At 43.3% G+C, this 19270-nt stretch overlaps 1 protein-coding gene across 10 annotated transcripts in view; it reads left to right on the top strand.

Moving 5' to 3' along the window:
- The window catches only part of NEO1 (neogenin 1), a 176452-nt gene that overhangs the window by 139619 nt on the left and 17563 nt on the right, over positions 1-19270 (top strand). For 8 of the 10 annotated variants that reach the window (XM_069866746.1, XM_069866751.1, XM_069866755.1 and 5 more), the window contains exons 12-20: positions 1650-1699; positions 2558-2702; positions 3700-3810; positions 7362-7556; positions 8372-8467; positions 9606-9829; positions 14452-14590; positions 17235-17342; positions 18530-18724. In XM_069866746.1, coding sequence (XP_069722847.1) covers positions 1650-1699; positions 2558-2702; positions 3700-3810; positions 7362-7556; positions 8372-8467; positions 9606-9829; positions 14452-14590; positions 17235-17342; positions 18530-18724 — 1263 coding nt within the window. The remainder of the gene's footprint in view (positions 1-1649; positions 1700-2557; positions 2703-3699; positions 3811-7361; positions 7557-8371; positions 8468-9605; positions 9830-14451; positions 14591-17234; positions 17343-18529; positions 18725-19270) is intronic. The other 2 variants (XM_069866752.1, XM_069866748.1) reach the window with 1 other exon arrangement.

Raw genomic sequence — 19270 nt, 5'->3', positions numbered from 1 at the left:
ATTTCATTCTAAGCTGCCTTTTAGCTTCCATTTAACAAGCTGCCGTATTTTTATGTAGGGTTTTGCTCCCTCCTAATCTAGGTACGAATGGTGGTTTGTTGTAGGACAGCTCTTCGGGTATTACAATATGAATCGAGGCTTATGTGCTGCTTACAAGGATTGCTTCCTCCTCATGATCTTCCTGTCTGTAGGAAGCAATCGTGCATCACAGCTAGAAATGTAATCCCTGCATCACACCCTGACTGAAGCCATTTCCCTCACTGCCTCGTCCTTGCAAGCTCAGAACCGTCAGTGTGTCGTGCTTCACCTGCCTGGGTGGTTGCTCCACAATGTACTAAACCAGGCTCTGCCTTTCCTACCACAGCTTGGGGTATCAGGCCAAAAGAATTTTATCTCCTGGCCTGCTTAAGTTCTTGATCCGATCTCCTCTAAGCTTACTTTAACCTAAAATGGACCGTGCGAGTGGTGAGATATGTGTATATGAATATGTTTACATACCTGTATCCTTCTGATTCTTTCTCTCACCGAATCTGCAATATATACATTCTTCCCTCCTTGTGAAACCTCTGACTTGGTTTTAGGTTATGCTGAAAGTAGACGCCAACTGCGTAAAACAAACAGCAAAAAAAAAAGTTTAGCTCTATTTCATTTCCTTCTCTCCACCTGCGTTCTTGCTGTTTGAAGGACGTAGCGCTTAATCCCTAGGTCTGGTAATTGCAGACTCATTTCAGTTGGCAAGAGAGAGGGAGAACCAAATTGTCATTGTCTCCATTTCTGCTGTGGGATCATGGGAGAGGGTATTTATTTAAGCACTCTCCAGTGTACCTTTCACTTATTGCAGGGCTGTTTTCACTTCACGCACTCAGGGGTGTGTTCTTAGGCACTGCTGTGACTGGGCTGACTTATTTGGAAAAGACATTGTTCAGGCCGGAACAGTCTTTAGCCTTGTTGTGTGACTTCCCTGTCCTTGTGCTTTGCTGGAGCCTCACCTTCCTGCCAGGGAACCCTTATCTCTGTCTCCGAGATAACAGCTGTGAGTCTGAAGTGCTGCAACAAGGCTTCCCTCAGTCTCGGGTTCGCTCTTCCAGTGCCTTTTTTTTAGTGGCCTTTCACTGCTGTGGTCAGCAAGATGCTACAGCTAGGGAAGAGCTAACAAAAAAGAGTAGCTTGAAAGCAGGAGCTGTCTTTGCGATGCACTACACCTCTTCAGTGACACAGTTGAATCTGAGGTTTTTTGTTACAGAAAATCGCGATAACAAAACCCACGGCTAGAATGTTAGATGTGCGTTCCCAGAATTTAGCATGCAAATTAAAGATGTGTTTTTTCAAAGTACTGACTGTGATCTCTTTCCTTGGAGTTTATGGGAAGGAACTTTAAATATAAAACATTTTTTATTTAGATACATGTGATAAGTAAAGACAGGAATGCAAAGTGAGTTTGTTCTTTGTGTTGACAGTAGTCAAACCTCCTAAGCTGGTGACTATATCCTAAAGGACCTCTGGGAGGGGTAGTTCCTTTCTGTGGTGTCTCTAACCAGAGTGGTTTGTACTTTCATAATGAGTGATAGTAGGGAGCAGTCGTGTAGGAAATGCAATATTTGATACAGCATGTGGAAATCTTGGAGTTGTAATTCCTTTAATGTTTCCAGTCCCCAGTGCTCCACCACAGAATCTGACGCTGGAGGTGCGGAACTCCAAGGTAAGATACGGAGCGGTTCCTGCTGGTGGTGGATAAACTAAAGGTCAGTGGGTCTTAGAGCAACCACGATTCAGAGCTTTTTGGGTTTCTTTTCTACCATGCTGCTTTTCAGCGATTTGTGTGTGAGTTGTCCAACCGGAGAATATCAGAACGGGGCCTCGGAGCGCTGGCAACTCCAATCCTATTGTGGTTTGTACATAACAGAATGCAGCGGAGACTATGGCCATGCACAAAGAGGCTCTTTAGGAAAGAGGTTCAATCTGGCACAGAAGCCTGAAGCACCAGACCTTGACCGTGTTCCTGTTTGACTATTGTTCACAGAGTGTGCGTACACACGCACATTTGTAGTGTCTTGGGCACTTTAGAAGAGGAAATTAGACACTTGATCTGTATGACTTCAGTGATGATGATTGGAGATTTTTTTAAAAAGCCTTTTCTAAACTCTTTTCCAAATACCCTTTTTTACTGCTGGATGATTAAAAATCAACAACTTCTGCACATAATGTGCAATTCAGATAATTTGTGCCCTCTGGAGAAAATACCAGTTCTTAAAGATAGATCCTCAAGTAAGCCATATCTTAAGATAACCCAAAGAAAATGGAAGGGGAACCCAAGTGGCTGTTCGTGAAATTGGAATCACAGTGTCTAATGAGTTTGGAACGTGTTGAGGTGAACTCCTACAGGCACAGGTGTGACCTGCACTACTGCTGGGTCATAGATCTTCTGCTTTTTTACAGAGAGCCTGTGTTTTATGATATGAAACTGAGGTCTTTGCTGTATGCATGTTTTTTATCGTGTGGTTCAGGAAGTTTTAGCACTGGTTTCTGTGACTTTGTAATGTCCTTCTGTCTTCCGCAGAGCATCATGCTGCACTGGCAGCCGCCTCCTGCAGAAACCCAGAGTGGGCAAATCACTGGCTACAAAATCCGATACCGGAAGGTGTCTCGCAAGAGTGATGTAACCGAGAGCATTGGTGGGACCCAGCTTTTTCAGCTAATCGAAGGTGAGCTATTATTTGCAAGCTTTTATTATCAGGAAGGGGGATTTAGGTGCTTTTAGTGGGCCGAGGCTCAGAAACATGTTCATGCAGGGCTCTTGCCTTGTAAGAAAAGATGGAAACGTGTAAAATCACTGTTTGTAGGTTAATAGGCAGTGTGGGCTTGGTGATAGTAACCAAAATCTCGTGACATGTCTTCTGGCCTTAACTTTGTCCTTGATTTGCTAAGTGGACTGGGTAAGTCCTTTCGAAGGAAGGGCATAGGGGTTGCATGGAGAAAGGCGCCCATCCCCTCTTTGCGCACTTACAAAATCCAGCCTAGTGCATCAGTTAGTATAAACTATGTATTGTTACCAGGACCAGGATTTTGTATAGCAAAAATAAAAAGTACATGAAGGCAGGAGCAAGGCTACAAAGTGTTCATTTTCTAAATCCCTGTAAGGGAGCAGTTGGTCGAAAGAGAAGAAGTTGTCTCTCTAGAAAATAAATATGCACATTTTACCAAGATGCTTAGATTTGCTCTCAGAAACTCCAGCTGTGACTGAGCAAGTTTCTGTTTACTCAGAGCAGAGTTTGATACATCCCTGTAACCAGAGTGTGTTTGTCCCAGCAGCAAATCCTGCTTATAAAGTTCTATATGTCAAGTTTCGAGTGCACTTTCATACTGCCTTGATTATTGATTATACTCTCTTAGGTACCATAAACCAACTCTCTGCTCATTTTGGTCATGTTTTGTCTATACCCCACACCTGTGTTTGGTTATGGATGTGGGTGGTTCCAGACAACTCCCTAATAGCCAGAACTCAGAGCCAGGTGCTAGCAGCACCTGGGGGGCACAGTGGACCTTGCTGTTCCCATTCCTGACCTCAGGGCGTGCTCAAGGGTCAGGTGGCAAAAGGCTTTTGGCCATCAGCTTGTACCTGTTGTGTTTTAGTTAGGACCCATGATTCCTGTGCTCAGAGCTGGAATTTCTGTTTCGAGCTTGGTGCTCTTTGTCTCTCAGGTCTGGAGCGAGGCACAGAATACAGCTTCCGCGTCGCTGCCCTGACTGTGAACGGCACTGGGCCAGCTACCGACTGGGTATCGGCAGAAACATTTGAGAGCGATCTAGATGGTAAGATCAGAAGTGTGACCAGATTTGTGACTTTGAAATTGTTACAACTCACGGCCAGGTCGCAGTAATGTTTGGCTGCCTTTTTTAAAGGCAAACCTGATTTTGTTCAATTGATTTTACTGTATTCTGGTTATACAATGTGCTTTATTTATGATTAAATGAAATAATTTTTTTTTAAAATATGAAATTCTTGCCAGGTCAGTTGAATAGCTTGAAATTAAACCTGCTTCTGCACTTTCTAATACTGTACGTTTTCACTATGTGTTTTCTACTAAAAAATATCCAATTATGAATCACAATGTCAGTGTTTCAATATTTAAATAGTAATACATTATAATATTTATATGATGAAAATAATAGCTCAATTTTCATATTATAATAAAATTCATCTTGTTAATCGTGCAGGGAGTTACATACTATGAAACAGAGGTAGGGGGACTGTTTTCCTTGAGGGCAGTTGAACAGTGGTTGTGTATTTGTGTAGCACTGGGGTTATTCTAATGAAGCCCTTGAAGTGACCTCAGAGAGCCCAGGTGGGGACTGGATATTCAGAGATTCAGTGTGCAAGCTCTAGAAGTTATTTTGCCGCTTTAAAAGAAAAGGGAAATGGGAAAAGGGAATATTTTCAGTAGCAGCAGACCAGTAGGGACCGTATGTTCCATCAGAAAAGAAAGCTTTTCCACCAAGTCCATAGATTCACAGTGTGTGGTACGCAGAACCACCTTAACGCTTTCTCTTTTCAGTGTAGAATTGAACTAGCAGTAGAAGATGGTCTGTGAAAATGCTGACCTCTGGTAGTTGGTCCAGATGTTTGGTATTTCCTACGCTGGAATAATTTGCAAGGGAAACCCAATTCTTGCAGAATTCAAATGCGCAAATTTGTGAGCATCTCCCAGAATCTGACTGAGAGCGATTAAAATGGAAGGAAAGTGCCGTTTTTAAAGAGATGGCTGAGTGAGTCCCTTTGGATCTGCCTCTGTGGAGCCAGCGACCCTGGGTAGACTGTTCCTATCTCAGAAAAGCGTTTAATTAGTGCTGCTGCACAGGGGTTACCGTATGCTTCTCGCAGGCCAGTCTCCCTCTTGGCTTGGTGAAAGGAGCTGGAGGGTCATTCTAGCTGATGGCCACGGGACCCAGTAATGTAGTAATGACCTCATACCTGCCTGGCTCGAGGCTGGGGCAGCTGGAGGCATACTGATAAAAGAGCTTTGCTGTTTGCTTTGCACCACAGAAGATTGCTTCAACAGTCTAAAGCCCTTGAGAGCCCCTGCTTCATCCTTGTGTTATACAAAGTTGATGCTCTACTTAACACTGGCCCCTTAGTGCTTACTCTCTATTGGTTCATCAAGAGCAGCACAACCCCTAGTGCTGACAGTAGTGTGCAGGTTTGTAGTTATTGAAATTACATTTTACAGTGGAAATTACTGCCATCAGTGTGTCTGCCTCCCTCTAACCAGGCAGGACATGGCCTGGCAGCTTTGGGAAACCACTGATTGCCCAGATTCACATGGAGCTCTGTGAAGAGGCAGCAGTCGCACAGCATGATGAATGCATGCTCTGCTTTTGAATTCGAATTGGCAGTACTGTGCGAGAGGATAGCATCAAGATTCGATTGAAATAGGGCAGAGGGGAGGAGGAGAATAGAACCCTTTCTGTCTGTATTGATTTTGTAATTTTAACTTTTTTTGAAACTGGCAAGTTGCAGTCCTTGCAGGAAATCTGACTTTGTTTACACATGAGCTTTACAGTGCATAAAGTAATAAAAAGTCACTGTTAAGACAATGTAATGTGGTATTTATATTGTTCTGTGACATGTATGAGAGATCTGTGTCGGTGCAGACTGGAAAGATGTGTATTTTTTGCTCTTCTCTAGTAAGCCCGTGGATAATTTTAATACCGTGTATTTACAGATCATCTTTAATTTCTCAGGTTCAGTAGACACGTAAGGCACAAATCCTTTTCATTTCATGTCTATTTTTTTATTTAAATAGAAAATAATTCACTTTATAGTGTCACTGATGTGAAAGGGAGCCAGGCTGTTGCAGTTCAGTGTTAGTAGGGCTGTGTAATTTTGCAGAGTCGCTGCAAGTCCCCCTAGGAGTGCAGATGTAGGAGGTGTTGAACAGTTGAACAGAGTTTATCCCCAGTGCACTGACTTCTGTGCCATTAAAAATGTCATCTCTTATACAGCAATTCTGTAGCATTTCTGTATTTAATAGTTGTGAATTTAATTGATCAGCTGTGTCAGCTGGAGACCATAAACTCCCTGGGCTAGCAGGCCAGTGGTGTGTTATAATCCACATAATCCTGTTGTGGTGGTTTATTAAATGTTCTTGGATAAATGCAGCATGCTTCATTCAAATGAAATCCCTGCAGGAAGCAGAACTCTCTGAACTGATTTTATTTCAGAGTGGGGAAACTCAACTTACTGTTGCAGGGAGTTATTTAAAATCTGTCAGCATATGGCAGGCTCCAGTGGCCTGAGAAAAGTCCTCATTTCATTGTTGAGATGTTAAACCACATGTATGGACACTAATGGGTGCATTTTTAGATTGCTTTTAAACTGTAATCAACGATGGGGAAAAAATCCCAGTAGTAACAACGTTAGGAGATTCCAGTGACATGTTGTGGAAATCCTCTGTTGTTAAGGATCCCCATTCCCTCACTCAGTTGGGTGGTGCCTAGGTTTGTGTTGCTTGTGGGGGTAGGGTTTCAACTTTTGGTATGGACTCAGAGTATTTTTGATCTGGTCCCTGCAGATATTCTGTGAACTATGTTAAAGAGACTTAAGGATTTAAGCAGCAAGAACTGTAGGACAAATCATAGAATCACAGAATGGTTTGGATTGGAAGGGACCTCCAAGCCCCATCCAACCTGGCCTTGAACACCTCCAGAGATGGGGCAGCCACCACTTCTCTGGGCAACCTGGGTTGGGGCCTCCCCCCCTTACAGAAAACATTTCTTCCTAGAATCTCATCTCAACCTCCCCTCTTTCAGCTTAAATATCACGGCAAACCTTTGCAGCGCAGACATTATCCAGTTTACTGACGACTCCTAAAGCTTTGGAATCTTCTCTTTCATCCTTCCACGAGCTCAGGAACCTTTCTTTCATCATCAGTGTGTTTTCAGTATGATTATTAATGCCCACAAGTAAGAAATATGATGGAACTAAGAGGAGATTGCTTTGTGGAGGGGAACGATGTGATAAATTTGATGCATGTTTTGAAAAATTACAAATTGGCAAGAACACGCACAAACATCAAAACATCTGCCTTGAAGCAGATCTGATACCTTCCTTCAGTGCGATTGTCCTTTCTTTTAAAAAGGGTATCTATTAAAATATATTGGTCTGCAAGACTATGGTAATTTTCATCTGCTTGTTAGAGTCCTTTGCTCTCCCATGTACGATGAAGCTCTCTCCTTGGGAGCACACTCCATTCAGTACAGGCGCAGGGTACAAGTGCTGCGTTTGACCTCACTAGCTCAAAGCTCTTCACGTAATTGCCTTTATTTCAGAGGAATCCTTTAAACGCACCGCTTTTCTTTAACAGAGACGCGGGTTCCTGAAGTTCCAAGTTCCTTACACGTCCGCCCGCTCGTCACCAGTATCGTCGTGAGCTGGACTCCCCCCGAGAATCAGAACATCGTGGTGAGGGGCTACGCCATCGGCTACGGGGTGGGCAGCCCTCACGCACAGACCATCAAGGTGGACTATAAGCAGAGGTACTACACCATCGAAAACCTCGGTAAGGATAGTGGATTGACATCAGAGCCCAAGTTTTACCTCTCGTTGATGGTACTGTTTTCTAGCTATGGTATTAAAAATAAATAAAACTACAGGTATGTTTTTAAAGAGATCTTTTTAATTATTCAGATATTCTACTGGATGCCAGAGTGTTGATAAAGTTCAAATAAACTCAGTTTTCTGCTGATAGAGAAAGAGGCAGAGGAATAAAAAACCCCCAAACCCTGAATCCTAAATTCCCCGAGTTTGAAGCACAGTGTGTTTTGATTTGATGCTTTCCCTTCAACGCTTATTACAAAACCCTCCCTGCTGAGCAGTGTTCCCTTGCTCTCCTTCTGGAGCAGCAGAGCAGGTGGTTTCAGGCAAAAAAGAAACTCAAATGTCACCAAGATTCACTGGCATCTGCTTTCAAAGAGAAACATAGACTCGCTCTTCCACAGAGTTCTCTGTGGTAGGTAAGATATCCTGAAAGCAAAATAAATATTGGTATGTGGAGCTACTGAGAAGGTCCATAAAATTGGAGTTTTAAGAAATATTATAGTAGAGCAACTTAAAATGTTCATTTTAAAATGTTTTTCCTCCCTACTATTTTGGCTGAACCTAAGGTCGATTTGCTGTGGTTCTCGACTTCTGCTGCATGAGAGCTGCTGACCACTAGCAGAAGGCCTGTCTGGAACCGTTCTCCATTCAAATTTAGTCTGGGTATTCCATGTAGGTCGGTTAAAATATGATATTCTGAACAGAGAGAAAATGGAGAAGCAGGAAATAGGATTCACTAACAGCGCTAAAAATATATTTCATTTTCTTCCCCTGTAGACCCGAGCTCCCACTATGTCATAACTCTGAAAGCGTTCAACAACGTTGGGGAAGGAATCCCTCTCTACGAGAGCGCGGTGACCAGGCCGCACTCAGGTAAGGGCAAGGGGCTGCTTTGACGTTCTGCACAGCTGGAGGTTGTTCACGTGCACAGCAGCGGAACACGGGATGTGTAATGGCAGGGGTGGCTCTCGGGGTCTCACGTACGCTCCATCGCTTTAACTGATTGACTTCGCTGTTTCTGTGATTGCCTCGCATGTTTCGCCCCTTTATTAAACCACCTAAAATGGGTTTAAATTACAAAACTTACCTTTCAAATACTCACCGATGTTCTTAAACCAAGAGTTGCTGTTCCATTGGCACTGGGTGGGTGCAGTTCTAAAGGCATCGCCCTTATTTTGGTTTTTATGGACAACTGTAGGATTCTGTTGTTCAGTCTTTTACACTGAGATTTTGACGTTGCATTTTCTTTGTCCGAGACTGTCTGCTGTCAGTTACACTAAATAAATTCTGAGTAATTTTTTTTCATCTTGTAATACATTAATAAAAGATTTTAAGCAGAGAAATCTGTTTGCCAGTGAGCTGTTACTGTGCTGTGGCTCACTGTGCTCCCCACGAGCCTGTTGACGTGACTTGTTTGTTTTGTGCAGATGCTAGTGCTTCTGTTAGTTTCAATCTTCTGAAGAGCAGGGATTCTTACAGATTTTATAGAGGATATTGAAACTGTTGTTCAGTTATTGCAAATGTGTATGATACTGGGAACTTATGACTGCCATTACCATTCTTTAAAAGATGATGGGAGTTCCCTGTAATATTATGAAGAGGCATTTACCCATCTAGAAGTTGTTCGGCACTTTTTCCTCTTCATTGTTTTCTGGAAGAGGAAATCAATGGACATTTGGAGGCAAATACGTTCAAAATTAAAATTTCCCTATCTCTGAGCTTCTTAGGCTGTGGTTGAATGCACTGAGCACTAATACGATGAGGTGTTTATATATGTTAGCATGTCTGTGTTGCCTTACTGTCTTAAGAAAGGGACATAATGCAAGAGTAATTTTATTAGCCAGTCTTATGTCACCTATTAACTCTGGCTTTTCTCTCTTTCTCTCCATGTCTCACCTTTCATTTCATTGTACTACCCTGCATTTCCCCTTTTTTGTTTTTGTTTACATTCGAATGCCACCTTCTCCCTTTTTAATTATAATACACTACTTTTTACCCATCAATTCCCTAGACACTTCCGAAGTTGATTTGTTTGTTATTAATGCTCCATACACTCCAGTGCCAGATCCGTCTCCCATGATGCCCCCGGTGGGAGTTCAGGCTTCCATCCTGAGCCATGACACCATACGGATCACTTGGGCAGACAACTCTCTGCCGAAGAATCAGAAGATCACGGATGCTCGCTACTACACGGTTCGCTGGAAAACCAATATCCCTGCCAATACAAAGTACAAGGTACTGGAGTTTCAACGGCACTAACACAGCTGCGTTATTTCAGTGAGAAGTTTCACGGTCAGGTCAGAGTAGAGTGAGAGCTGAGAGCAGAGACGGGCGCTAGAACACGGTGTAGAGGTTTGCCCGGTTTCATTTGAGATGCCTGGACTGGCTTCCTATCAGTACTGCTCAGATCAGTCATCGCTGCGAAGCTGAGTCTAGGTTCAAGGAGCTGGTTGGTTGTGTGGGGCTGATGAGTTCAAGTTGCTGGTTGGTCATGTGGTCGCTCTTGCGTGTGTGTGGGAAAGAGCTTGAGATGGGGTGTTGTGTGCGAGAGACCGTAGGGCTGCAGAAGGCCGACTCTTCTAGCAGTGCATTTTGCTGGGGAGCCAAAGACACAGTGACAGTTTTTCCCTTTCTGCTTCCCCCTAACACTCTGGTTCTGTATGACAGATGTGGACTCGCCATTAGCAGAGCCACTACCTCATTGATTAGGTATTACTAGGTAATTAGGACGTTACTAGTGACTGCTTGCCAGTTTAGCCCAAGATTCGTGGGGTAAGTGATGCAGGGAAGATACTTACCCTGATGGTTTTTTAACTCCTGTTTCACAACCTTTTCTGTTCATGCACAATTGATAACGAAGCTTTCCTTCGGGAACTGAATAGATGCAAAATAGATAACAATAACTTTATGATGTCCCTGTTTTCCTTGATTTTCATCTACTGTTTTTATTTGGAGACTGGACTGGGGGTTTGGTTTAACGACCTGTGACTTTTTTTCAGTTGGTTGGTTGGATTTTTTTAATTTTCAGAGTTACCGGGAGACCTCAAAAATGCTGACAGCAAATTGCACATTTGAAATGAGACTCAAAGGAAATGGCTGTTAAAATATCCCGGCAGTGGAGCTGCCTTTATGCTCTTGCAGAGCAGTCTTGTTACAAACCAGATCTGGTTTTTATTGAAATGAAAAGTTGCATATATGTGTGTTTTTCCTCTAAAGACAAGTTATTGGTGAACCCACATTCCTGAGACACGCGCAGAGGATGTCTCAGGAGTGATTTATAACGCTGCAATTTCATTAGTTAAATGCTTAAACCCCAACCTTCAGTGGTCAGTGAAATACTCCCGACGGCCTTGGTGCTAGTGGCCAGTGGTCAAGAAGTTTTATTGTGGACCAAAACCAATATGTATTGATGGAACGTGGTTCAAAATTACTCATTGCAAAAAGCATTTGCCTGAAAGGACAGAAGTTGGAGAACATTTGCTTTACTCATTTTTAACCGGTGGTGTTTGGAGATCTCAAGTCCTGCTTTTCTTTCGTGGATTCCATCACGAATTCTGTACTACTCTGGTGAACAATTGCTCATTTTGAGAGAGGCCGAACCTCTTTCCAGCAGTGCTGTTCAGTGAGCTGCCGTATTTCACACCGTTGGTGATTTTATTGACTGTGAGCTGGTACATTGTTGTGACACCTGTAAGAGCTGTTTTGAGCTATTGCAGGTTTTGAGGCTGTTCACCCAGTTGCATTGGAGCTTCTCTATTAGGCGGCCTTGCACACACAAATCTCAACTTTGTGTCAGTTCTCTACTAGCCAAAGCTACATCTGTTCAAACCAGTTTTGTTTCGTCCATCCCTCTTGTCAGAAATTTGGATGTTGATTTGGTTCATTCATAGTTTCTACATTTGCTCCCCTCTTCTATGCTACATTCACAAACTTACTCAAGGAAGAGGCTGCATGCTTCAAATACAAGTTAAGAGGTTCCACCTTAAGGAGTCTTGTTGTCTTGAATGTGTACAGGAGCCGTGTCAATCCAGAGTCTACAAATAGAGCAGGGGTGGATACAGTCCCTGAAGCTGGAAAGCTCCGCTGTGCTTTGAACCGGGTAGTTTCACTGATGTGGATCAGAGAGCGCTTTTCAAAGCATTTTTGTTGGGGAAGCAGAGTTGTCCTGCTTGCAGGCTGCTGGTGATTTATCAGCGTGCTCACAAACATAAGCTAAAATACTAAATCTTAGATCTTTTAGGGCTGTATAAAAGAAGAATAAATTCTACAGGGCAATGTTTATGAAGTTTATTTCTAGCAGGTGAGCAGGAGTTGGTATCATGGGACATGTTGTGATCTTAAAAACAGTAAGTGGTGTTGAAAAATGAAGAAAGCAGAGAAGTCTGATGTTCCGGTGCAGCCTTTCATGTGCCATTTACATTCAGTGTGATGTGCAGGGAAACTAAAAGATCACACGTTTCAAAGCCATAGATGGAAAACACAACTTTAACCTGTAAAAAAGACTCCAGCCATCCCGTGTGACTGCAGCTAGGAGCAAAAAGTACTAAGAACACAGTTGAGCGCTTAAATAGCATAGGAACTTGCGTAGGCATTCTGGAGCACAGTCTGCTTTTTGGGATTAAGTCAGCTTGTAATGCAACATGCTGGGGAAGGATTTCTCCTTTGGACTCGTCGCTCCATGATTGTCCAGGCCAAAGGTCTTTGCAGCCTCTCCTGAAGCATCAGTTCTCTCCTGACTTCCCTGAGCCACTCTCGCAAGAGGAATACTTTTTGCACAGCTAAGATTTAGCAGCAATTTAGAATTTATTAGTAGAGGTAGATTACAAGGTAGCATCCTTAGCAGCAATTAATCATTCACTAATTTAACATTTGACAAGATGATTAAAAGGGGTTTGGTATGATTAACACAGCAACTTAATTACAGATTCAAAGATGACAAAATTCACTCTCATTTACTACAAAGTATCCTAAATCAGAACATATATATGCAAGTATGAAACACACAGTTACACACACACACAAAGATATATGGATATATGCACACTGACAGGTGGATATTCACGTGAACAGCAATATTTGGGTATCCACGCCTACAGAGGCATGTGTGTCTGTTAAAACACATCAATAGGCGGAGAGGTAAGTGGATGGGCTGGCCTTACAGTCAAATTGTCCCTCTCCTTGAGTGCAGTGAGAGCACTTGCGATGCTTGGGCATTGCTCAGCAGTGATAACTGAGCCCGGGGCGTTACCGTCACCTTGGCCTCTCTGCCCGCTTTGTCAGCGACTGATCCCAAAGCTCCTGAGTGGCCCCAGCTCGGGGGAGCTGCTCACGGCCCCCTGCGATCCAGGAGAGGCCAAAGGCCTTCCACGATCGCTGCCTTGGAGGATCTGCAATCATTGACTTTGGTCAGTACTTTTTCCCTTTGGCCAAAACTTGAATGAGGCGTTTCTGGTCCTTGGCACTGGTTGCACAAGTCCAGAACTCATCAAGTTGTACAGTTCTGGTTATCACCCCTTGGGCCATAGTGCAGGTAGCAGGTGTACGAGGCTGTCAGGGGAGGGCTCTCTCCCAGGGCATGACTGCCCTTCCCTGGGGTGGCAAGTAGCCCAGAGAGGGAGGGAAATCGAGTTGAGCGGCACGGGGACTCGCAGCACCACAACTGGGCTGCACTGAGCTGGGAGACAGCGTTGCTTGGCGTTTGATGAAAAGCTCTGGACACGTGGCTTCACCTGCGTGCTGGGGAGGTTGCGTTTGGTCCAGCTCAAACGTGAATGTTTGAACCATTCAGCCACAATCCCATTTGCTTTGAAAATACATTAAGTTTTGTAAGGTTTAAAGTTCATAGCAGATTTTATTTTGATTAGTTTTATGATGTCTTTGTTGTCTCTCCATCACTGTGATGTCTGACTGGCAAAAGGCATCTGTGAACAAGGGAGACGCTTTGTACAAATCCAAGCATCGCTTGGCCATCAGCTTTCTGAACTTTCACCTGTGTGACAAAAAAGCTATCACAGAATCACAGAATCACAGAATAACCAGGTTGGAAGAGACCCACCGGATCACCAAGTCCAACCGTTCCTACCAAACACTAAACCATATCCCTCAGCACCTCGTCCACCCGTCCCTTAAACACCTCCAGGGAAGGTGACTCAACCACCTCCCTGGGCAGCCTCTGCCAGGGACCAATGACCCTTTCTGTGAAGAATTTTTTCCTAACGTCTAGCCTAAACCTCCCCTGGCGGAGCTTGAGGCCATTCCCTCTTGTCTTGTCCCCTGTCACTTGGGAGAAGAGGCCAGCACCCTCCTCTCTACAACGTCCTTTCAGGTAGTTGTAGAGAGCAATGAGGTCTCCCCTCAGCCTCCTCTTCTCCAGGCTAAACAACCCCAGCTCTCTCAGCCACTCCTCATACTGTTAAATATTTACTGAAAATTCTAATAGGAATTTGGCAGGCAGCTACCGCTATCCAGGAGGGGTGTCGTGAGCCGTCGTGAGCCGCGCTTCACCGTTGTCCCTAGCCAGAGCAGTTAATGCAATGCTGGAAGTGAACCCCCCAGCAGGCAGAGATTTAGCTGCTGCATAACGAGTGTGCCCTGGCCCTCAGGTTGCTTTCTGGTTTTCCAGTTTGTAATTGACTGCTATTAAATGCTCTTGCTGACTGCACAAGAGTTTCTAGTTCAGGATGAAACAAAGCACGTTAAGGCTTGATGAATGAACAACAGAGCAAAACCATTGCAGAATTAATGATGCTGTTATGAAAATGTAATGATGCTAAAATGTTTTAAACATTTACCTGAGAGCTGGCGGGGGGGGCACGGGTTTCAGGTCAGAACTTACCGACTCTTTCTTTGTGTTTCAGACTGCAAATGCAACCACTCTGAGCTATTTAGTGACGGGGTTAAAACCAAATACCTTGTATGAATTCTCCGTGATGGTGACTAAAGGTCGAAGGTCAAGTACTTGGAGCATGACAGCACATGGAACAACTTTTGAATTAGGTACCACTCTGTGTCTTTCTGTGAGGGTGACGTTCCTGATGGGACGAGTGAAGTCGAGTCTCCCAGAATTCTGGAGCACGGAAAGCATATATTTAAAACGATTATGCTGATGAATACTTGCTGGGGGCTTCTTTTCTTATATAGTTTAGTCAGAAATTCTGATTAAAACCCAACAACACACTTCAGAATTCAAAGGGATGATTGTATGCCAAAGAATTTACATGAAATTACAGAGAAGTAATGAATAATGTACCACAGCTCACAGACAGGAGAGAATAAAGAAGCCCACATTTGAAACATCTTAGAAATTGCATATTAATAGGAAATACAAAGAAAATACTTTAGCAAATAATAATTAAAATTTGCTATAATTATGATGGTAATTATTACAGAGTGAGGAAGCGCAGGAGGCAGTGAATGGAAAATATCTCCCAGCAGAAATTAAGACATCCAGGTCAGACTGCCGTTCTCGTTCTCCAGCAGGAATTGCTGCTGCAGTGCTGTCAAAATTATGCACTCAGAGTGCAGCACAGAGCAGGGGTTGGAGCTGCGGGGAGGAACTCGTGCCCACCGAGGAGCTGCGAGGTCCAGGACCTGTCCCTCATGCCCTCCTTTTGTCCTGAAGTGTGAAATGTTCTTTATACTGTTAAGTTTACTGCTTGTTATGCTTAAGTTTCTGTCAGTTTGAACTGTACAGACGAAAGTGAGCCTATCCAAATCACTGATTGTTCCCGTAGTTAGTTAAAATACAGCAAAAAAATCAAGCGTGCGGAGAACTAATGTGATCATCCAGATATTCTCTAACAAGGGTTAAGGAAAATGAAAACCAGAACAAAATCAGAAAGCTCCTAACTTAGTCTGAAGTCCCATCAATTTTTTGTGAGCTTCAGTTGCTTTAATTTGCGGTGGGATCTCCATGATGTGGAGCCAGGTGCCCTTCTGACAGCACAGGTCTGGTCTGAGGCTCCTTTCCCATCCCAGGTTAAAACACTTTGGTATTTTTGCTGTCAGATGTACAATTCTCATCCATAACACTGGGTGGGGGGCGATTGCAGAGTTACACAAATAAAGGTTTTCAAAGAGCATTTGAAAGTCAGTACAGGAGCGAGGGTGAGGTCTTATTTCATTTAAATAGGAAGTAAATTTCTCCTTGAGCTGCTTGTAAAGAATATCTGCAAACTTGACCTAAAAGCTTGGGAACTAAGCAGCAATCGAAAAACTTTAAAGAAAGGGGTAAATGTATTTTCTTATAGCAGACCTCGTGCTTGGTATTGCTTGCTGAATTCCTATGCGTGTGCCTCACTGGTTTCACATAGTGGTGAACAGCAGCGCTGTTCAGGGCTTGTTCCTCAGCCAGCACTGAACAAAACTGTGAGATACCAGGTTCAGTGTTGGTCTGTGAACTAGTTATTCCTTGAGGGCTAGTCCTGACTTTGCTGCTCTCGGGAGCTTAGTGTTGGGCCCTGAATCCTGCTCGCAGTCTGTACGTTTCTGTTGATGCTTTTAAGTACTTGGGATAATGGTTACAGTGACTTGTGAGCATTTGCTGCCCCTGGTTTCCAGCTGCTGTTCTGCACCAGCGTAATGTGCAGCCATCCCAGAGGAAGGGCAGATTGATTTCTGGTAGGCAATATACATCAAGCCCTGTAAATGCTGAAAGCGCTGTGTAAGCACGAAATGTTACCATGATAGTATTAAATATCCAAGGCAGATTTACATTGCTAGAAGTTACCTAATTAGGAGTTTCATGTTCTTCCTAATGTGGCATTGCAAACTGGGGCTGGTTACTGCACCTTTGGAGACATTTGAAAGCCATTAATCTAAGCCCCAGCTGGATATTTTACTTCACAGCAAGAAGGGTCTCAGATTTCAGTCTTTTGCTGGAGCAACTTTTGTCGTTTCCTGGATGTTAGGCCAGAGGCAGCTGGTGGGAGAAGGACGTGCTCTCCCCCTTCTCTCGGTCGTACTCCCCAGCAACCCAGGGAGAAAGTTTGGATGGTTGTGTTCCACAAAGGTTTCTAGATTTCAAATGCTCTGGTCGTGCAGATTTCCTTGCAAATCCCAATTAATTCTTCACTACAGTAGATCAGTAGTTACAGGTTATGGTTTTAAATCTCTGGTGAATTTACTTTACTGATTCAGATTTGAGTGACAAAATGGCATTACTAAGACTTGGTCCCACCGTAAACCTGAAAATATGGAGCTACTTCATGTGTCTGGGCTTAGAAAATGCATTTATTTCACAAGTTCATGTAGTTTTTATGATGACCAAAGAAATTCAGGTTAGAAAACATTGACCCCAGCTGCTAGGGTTGTCCAAGATGCTGTGTTTGTGAAGACACGTGTGCTCATTCAGTCATGAGTCGCAGCATCAGTTGACGGAAGTGCCTTAGGAACAGGTAACTCCTGATGGAAAGGAGCTGCTACTCACCAGATGGCATTTGCCAGTTGAACAGAATAAATCAGTACGATCCCTATACTAGGATGGTTGAGCTACTTGAAGATTGAACATTCCGCATTTTATTGCTATATGTGCCTTTTTTTCAGTGCTAAAATAAATAAAAAGCAAAGGTGCTGAGGTTATTGTTTATATCCAGTGAAATCTGGAACCTGTTTCTGATAGCCTGCTTTTGTTTGCTTGCAGTTCCTACTTCTCCACCCAAAGACGTGACTGTGGTGAGCAAAGAGGGAAAGCCTCGGACCATAATCATTAACTGGCAGCCTCCGTCTGAAGCTAATGGCAAAATTACAGGTGCAGTTTGTGTGAGCGATAAAGTCGGATATAAGATGCCTGGTTAACAGCAGAATATTATTTGCATAACTGTGTGAACGTGTTCCATACCTCATTTAGCCTAGAGCTGGCCAAGAGGTCTATATCTTCTTTGTCAATCGTTTTAGTAGCTCAGATTAATTATTTACTTCTGTACCTAGTAAAAATATATTAAGAGATAAAGTAACTGCAGTGTGAAATTGGAGTCGAACCAGAAATATAATTGAAAGCTTAAATATCACAATAACCTTTGCCTTCATCGGCTTATGCTAGTCTAATAACACACCTCCAGAAATACATCTGTCATGCACCTGGCCCCTCAGCATCGCATCGAGAAAACTCCATCCCGGGGCTCTGTGACATCTTTGTGTCATTTGGGCGGCAGAGGACAGGCTTCAGGTCCCCCAACATAGTCACTAGGAGTAAACTGTTACCTGCATCTTCGTAACTGCATCACTTTCATGTAGGAAAAATCTCTTTACAGAAAAGAATTGTTAGTGTTTCCTTTCTGAAATTTCTATTTGGATTCCCATTTCTAAAGGCTTTCTGAAATAATTCACTTTGATTTTCTTTTTTTACCCCAAGCTTTGAGTGGCTTCTGGTTTCTATTTGCAATTTCCTTTAATAACAGAACATAAACTCTTCTCATACCTTTTTTTCTGGGACACGCAGGATAACTTCAGCTCTCTTCAGATTCTTTGTTAAGAAAAAGAAAAATAATACAATAATTAGAAGCTATTGAACACGTGTTCTTTATCCATGCATGGGAATGTTTTGTTGTAATGCTATTTTCTACAAATATTGATACTTTGAGGGTGTTTAGATAACAACAGCTTTATGTTGTTTTGCATTATTTGGTCTGTGGAGAGGTAAAGGGATGGAAATGTGGGATTTCCATATTCAGTGCACAGTGGTCAAAAACTATTTTGGTATTTTAAATGGCTTTTTCCCTCTCAACATACTCTCTTGAACAGTTTTCAGTTGAAGACAGGAGGGCTGTCTAACATTTGAATTCATTCTTAGTCTGTGAAAAAGTAAGAGTACGCTTTAAGAAAGCCCATAACCGTTCAGCTGTGCTGATGTCGTTACGAGTCAGTAGAACCTGTCTGTGACATTGAACTGTCCTGTTCTTTTGTGTATAAAGTTCTTCTGCTGTTCCCTTTGCTTAGGGTACATCATTTATTACAGCACGGACGTGAATGCTGAAATACACGACTGGGTTATTGAACCTGTGGTGGGAAACAGGCTGACCCATCAGATCCAAGAACTGACCCTTGATACGCCGTATTATTTCAAAATCCAGGCCCGCAACTCGAAGGGCATGGGGCCCATGTCTGAGGCCGTCCAGTTCAGAACCCCCAAAGGTAAAGTATCACCTGTGTCTGTGTCTTCCTCTGTGGTCTCCGAGCGCGGCCTCTGCAGGGGTAGCGTGCCAGTAGCGTGAATTCATATTTAAACTGGAAAAGACAGGAAGACGATGGAGTTTGATGGGAATTGAATTTTCTTTTGGATTGACCTTGCATGTGGTTCATACATATGCAAATGTTGCTCAGCTGTTTGATTAATTGTGTTTCAGAATTCCTGGTGGGCACTTAGGTCAGCTAGTTATTAATGCCAGAAGTCCGTGTCCTAAATACGCTTTGTAGAAAACCAGTTGTGAGCTGCTTTAAGATTTTGGGTCTTGTGTGTCACATCTGGAGGTGCTGGAATGGTACAAAGCAGCGACTCCGGAGCTGGCAGCCAGCACCACGCCTGCCCACTGGCTCAGATGTTATAATGGCAACTTGTCTGACACAACAGGCTCTTCAATCAAGGACTGCTGGGTGACTGGTGAAGTAGCATGAATGCTTGATAGCTTGGAAAAAGTACCTGAGGGGAGGGGAAAAATAAAAAGTTAAGGTAGATCTTTA

The sequence above is a fragment of the Phaenicophaeus curvirostris genome, chromosome 12, assembly GCF_032191515.1.
Source record: "Phaenicophaeus curvirostris isolate KB17595 chromosome 12, BPBGC_Pcur_1.0, whole genome shotgun sequence".
NCBI lineage: Eukaryota > Metazoa > Chordata > Aves > Cuculiformes > Cuculidae > Phaenicophaeus > Phaenicophaeus curvirostris.
Note: the sequence above shows the minus strand (reverse complement) of the source record. Positions and strands in the feature narration are given on the sequence as shown.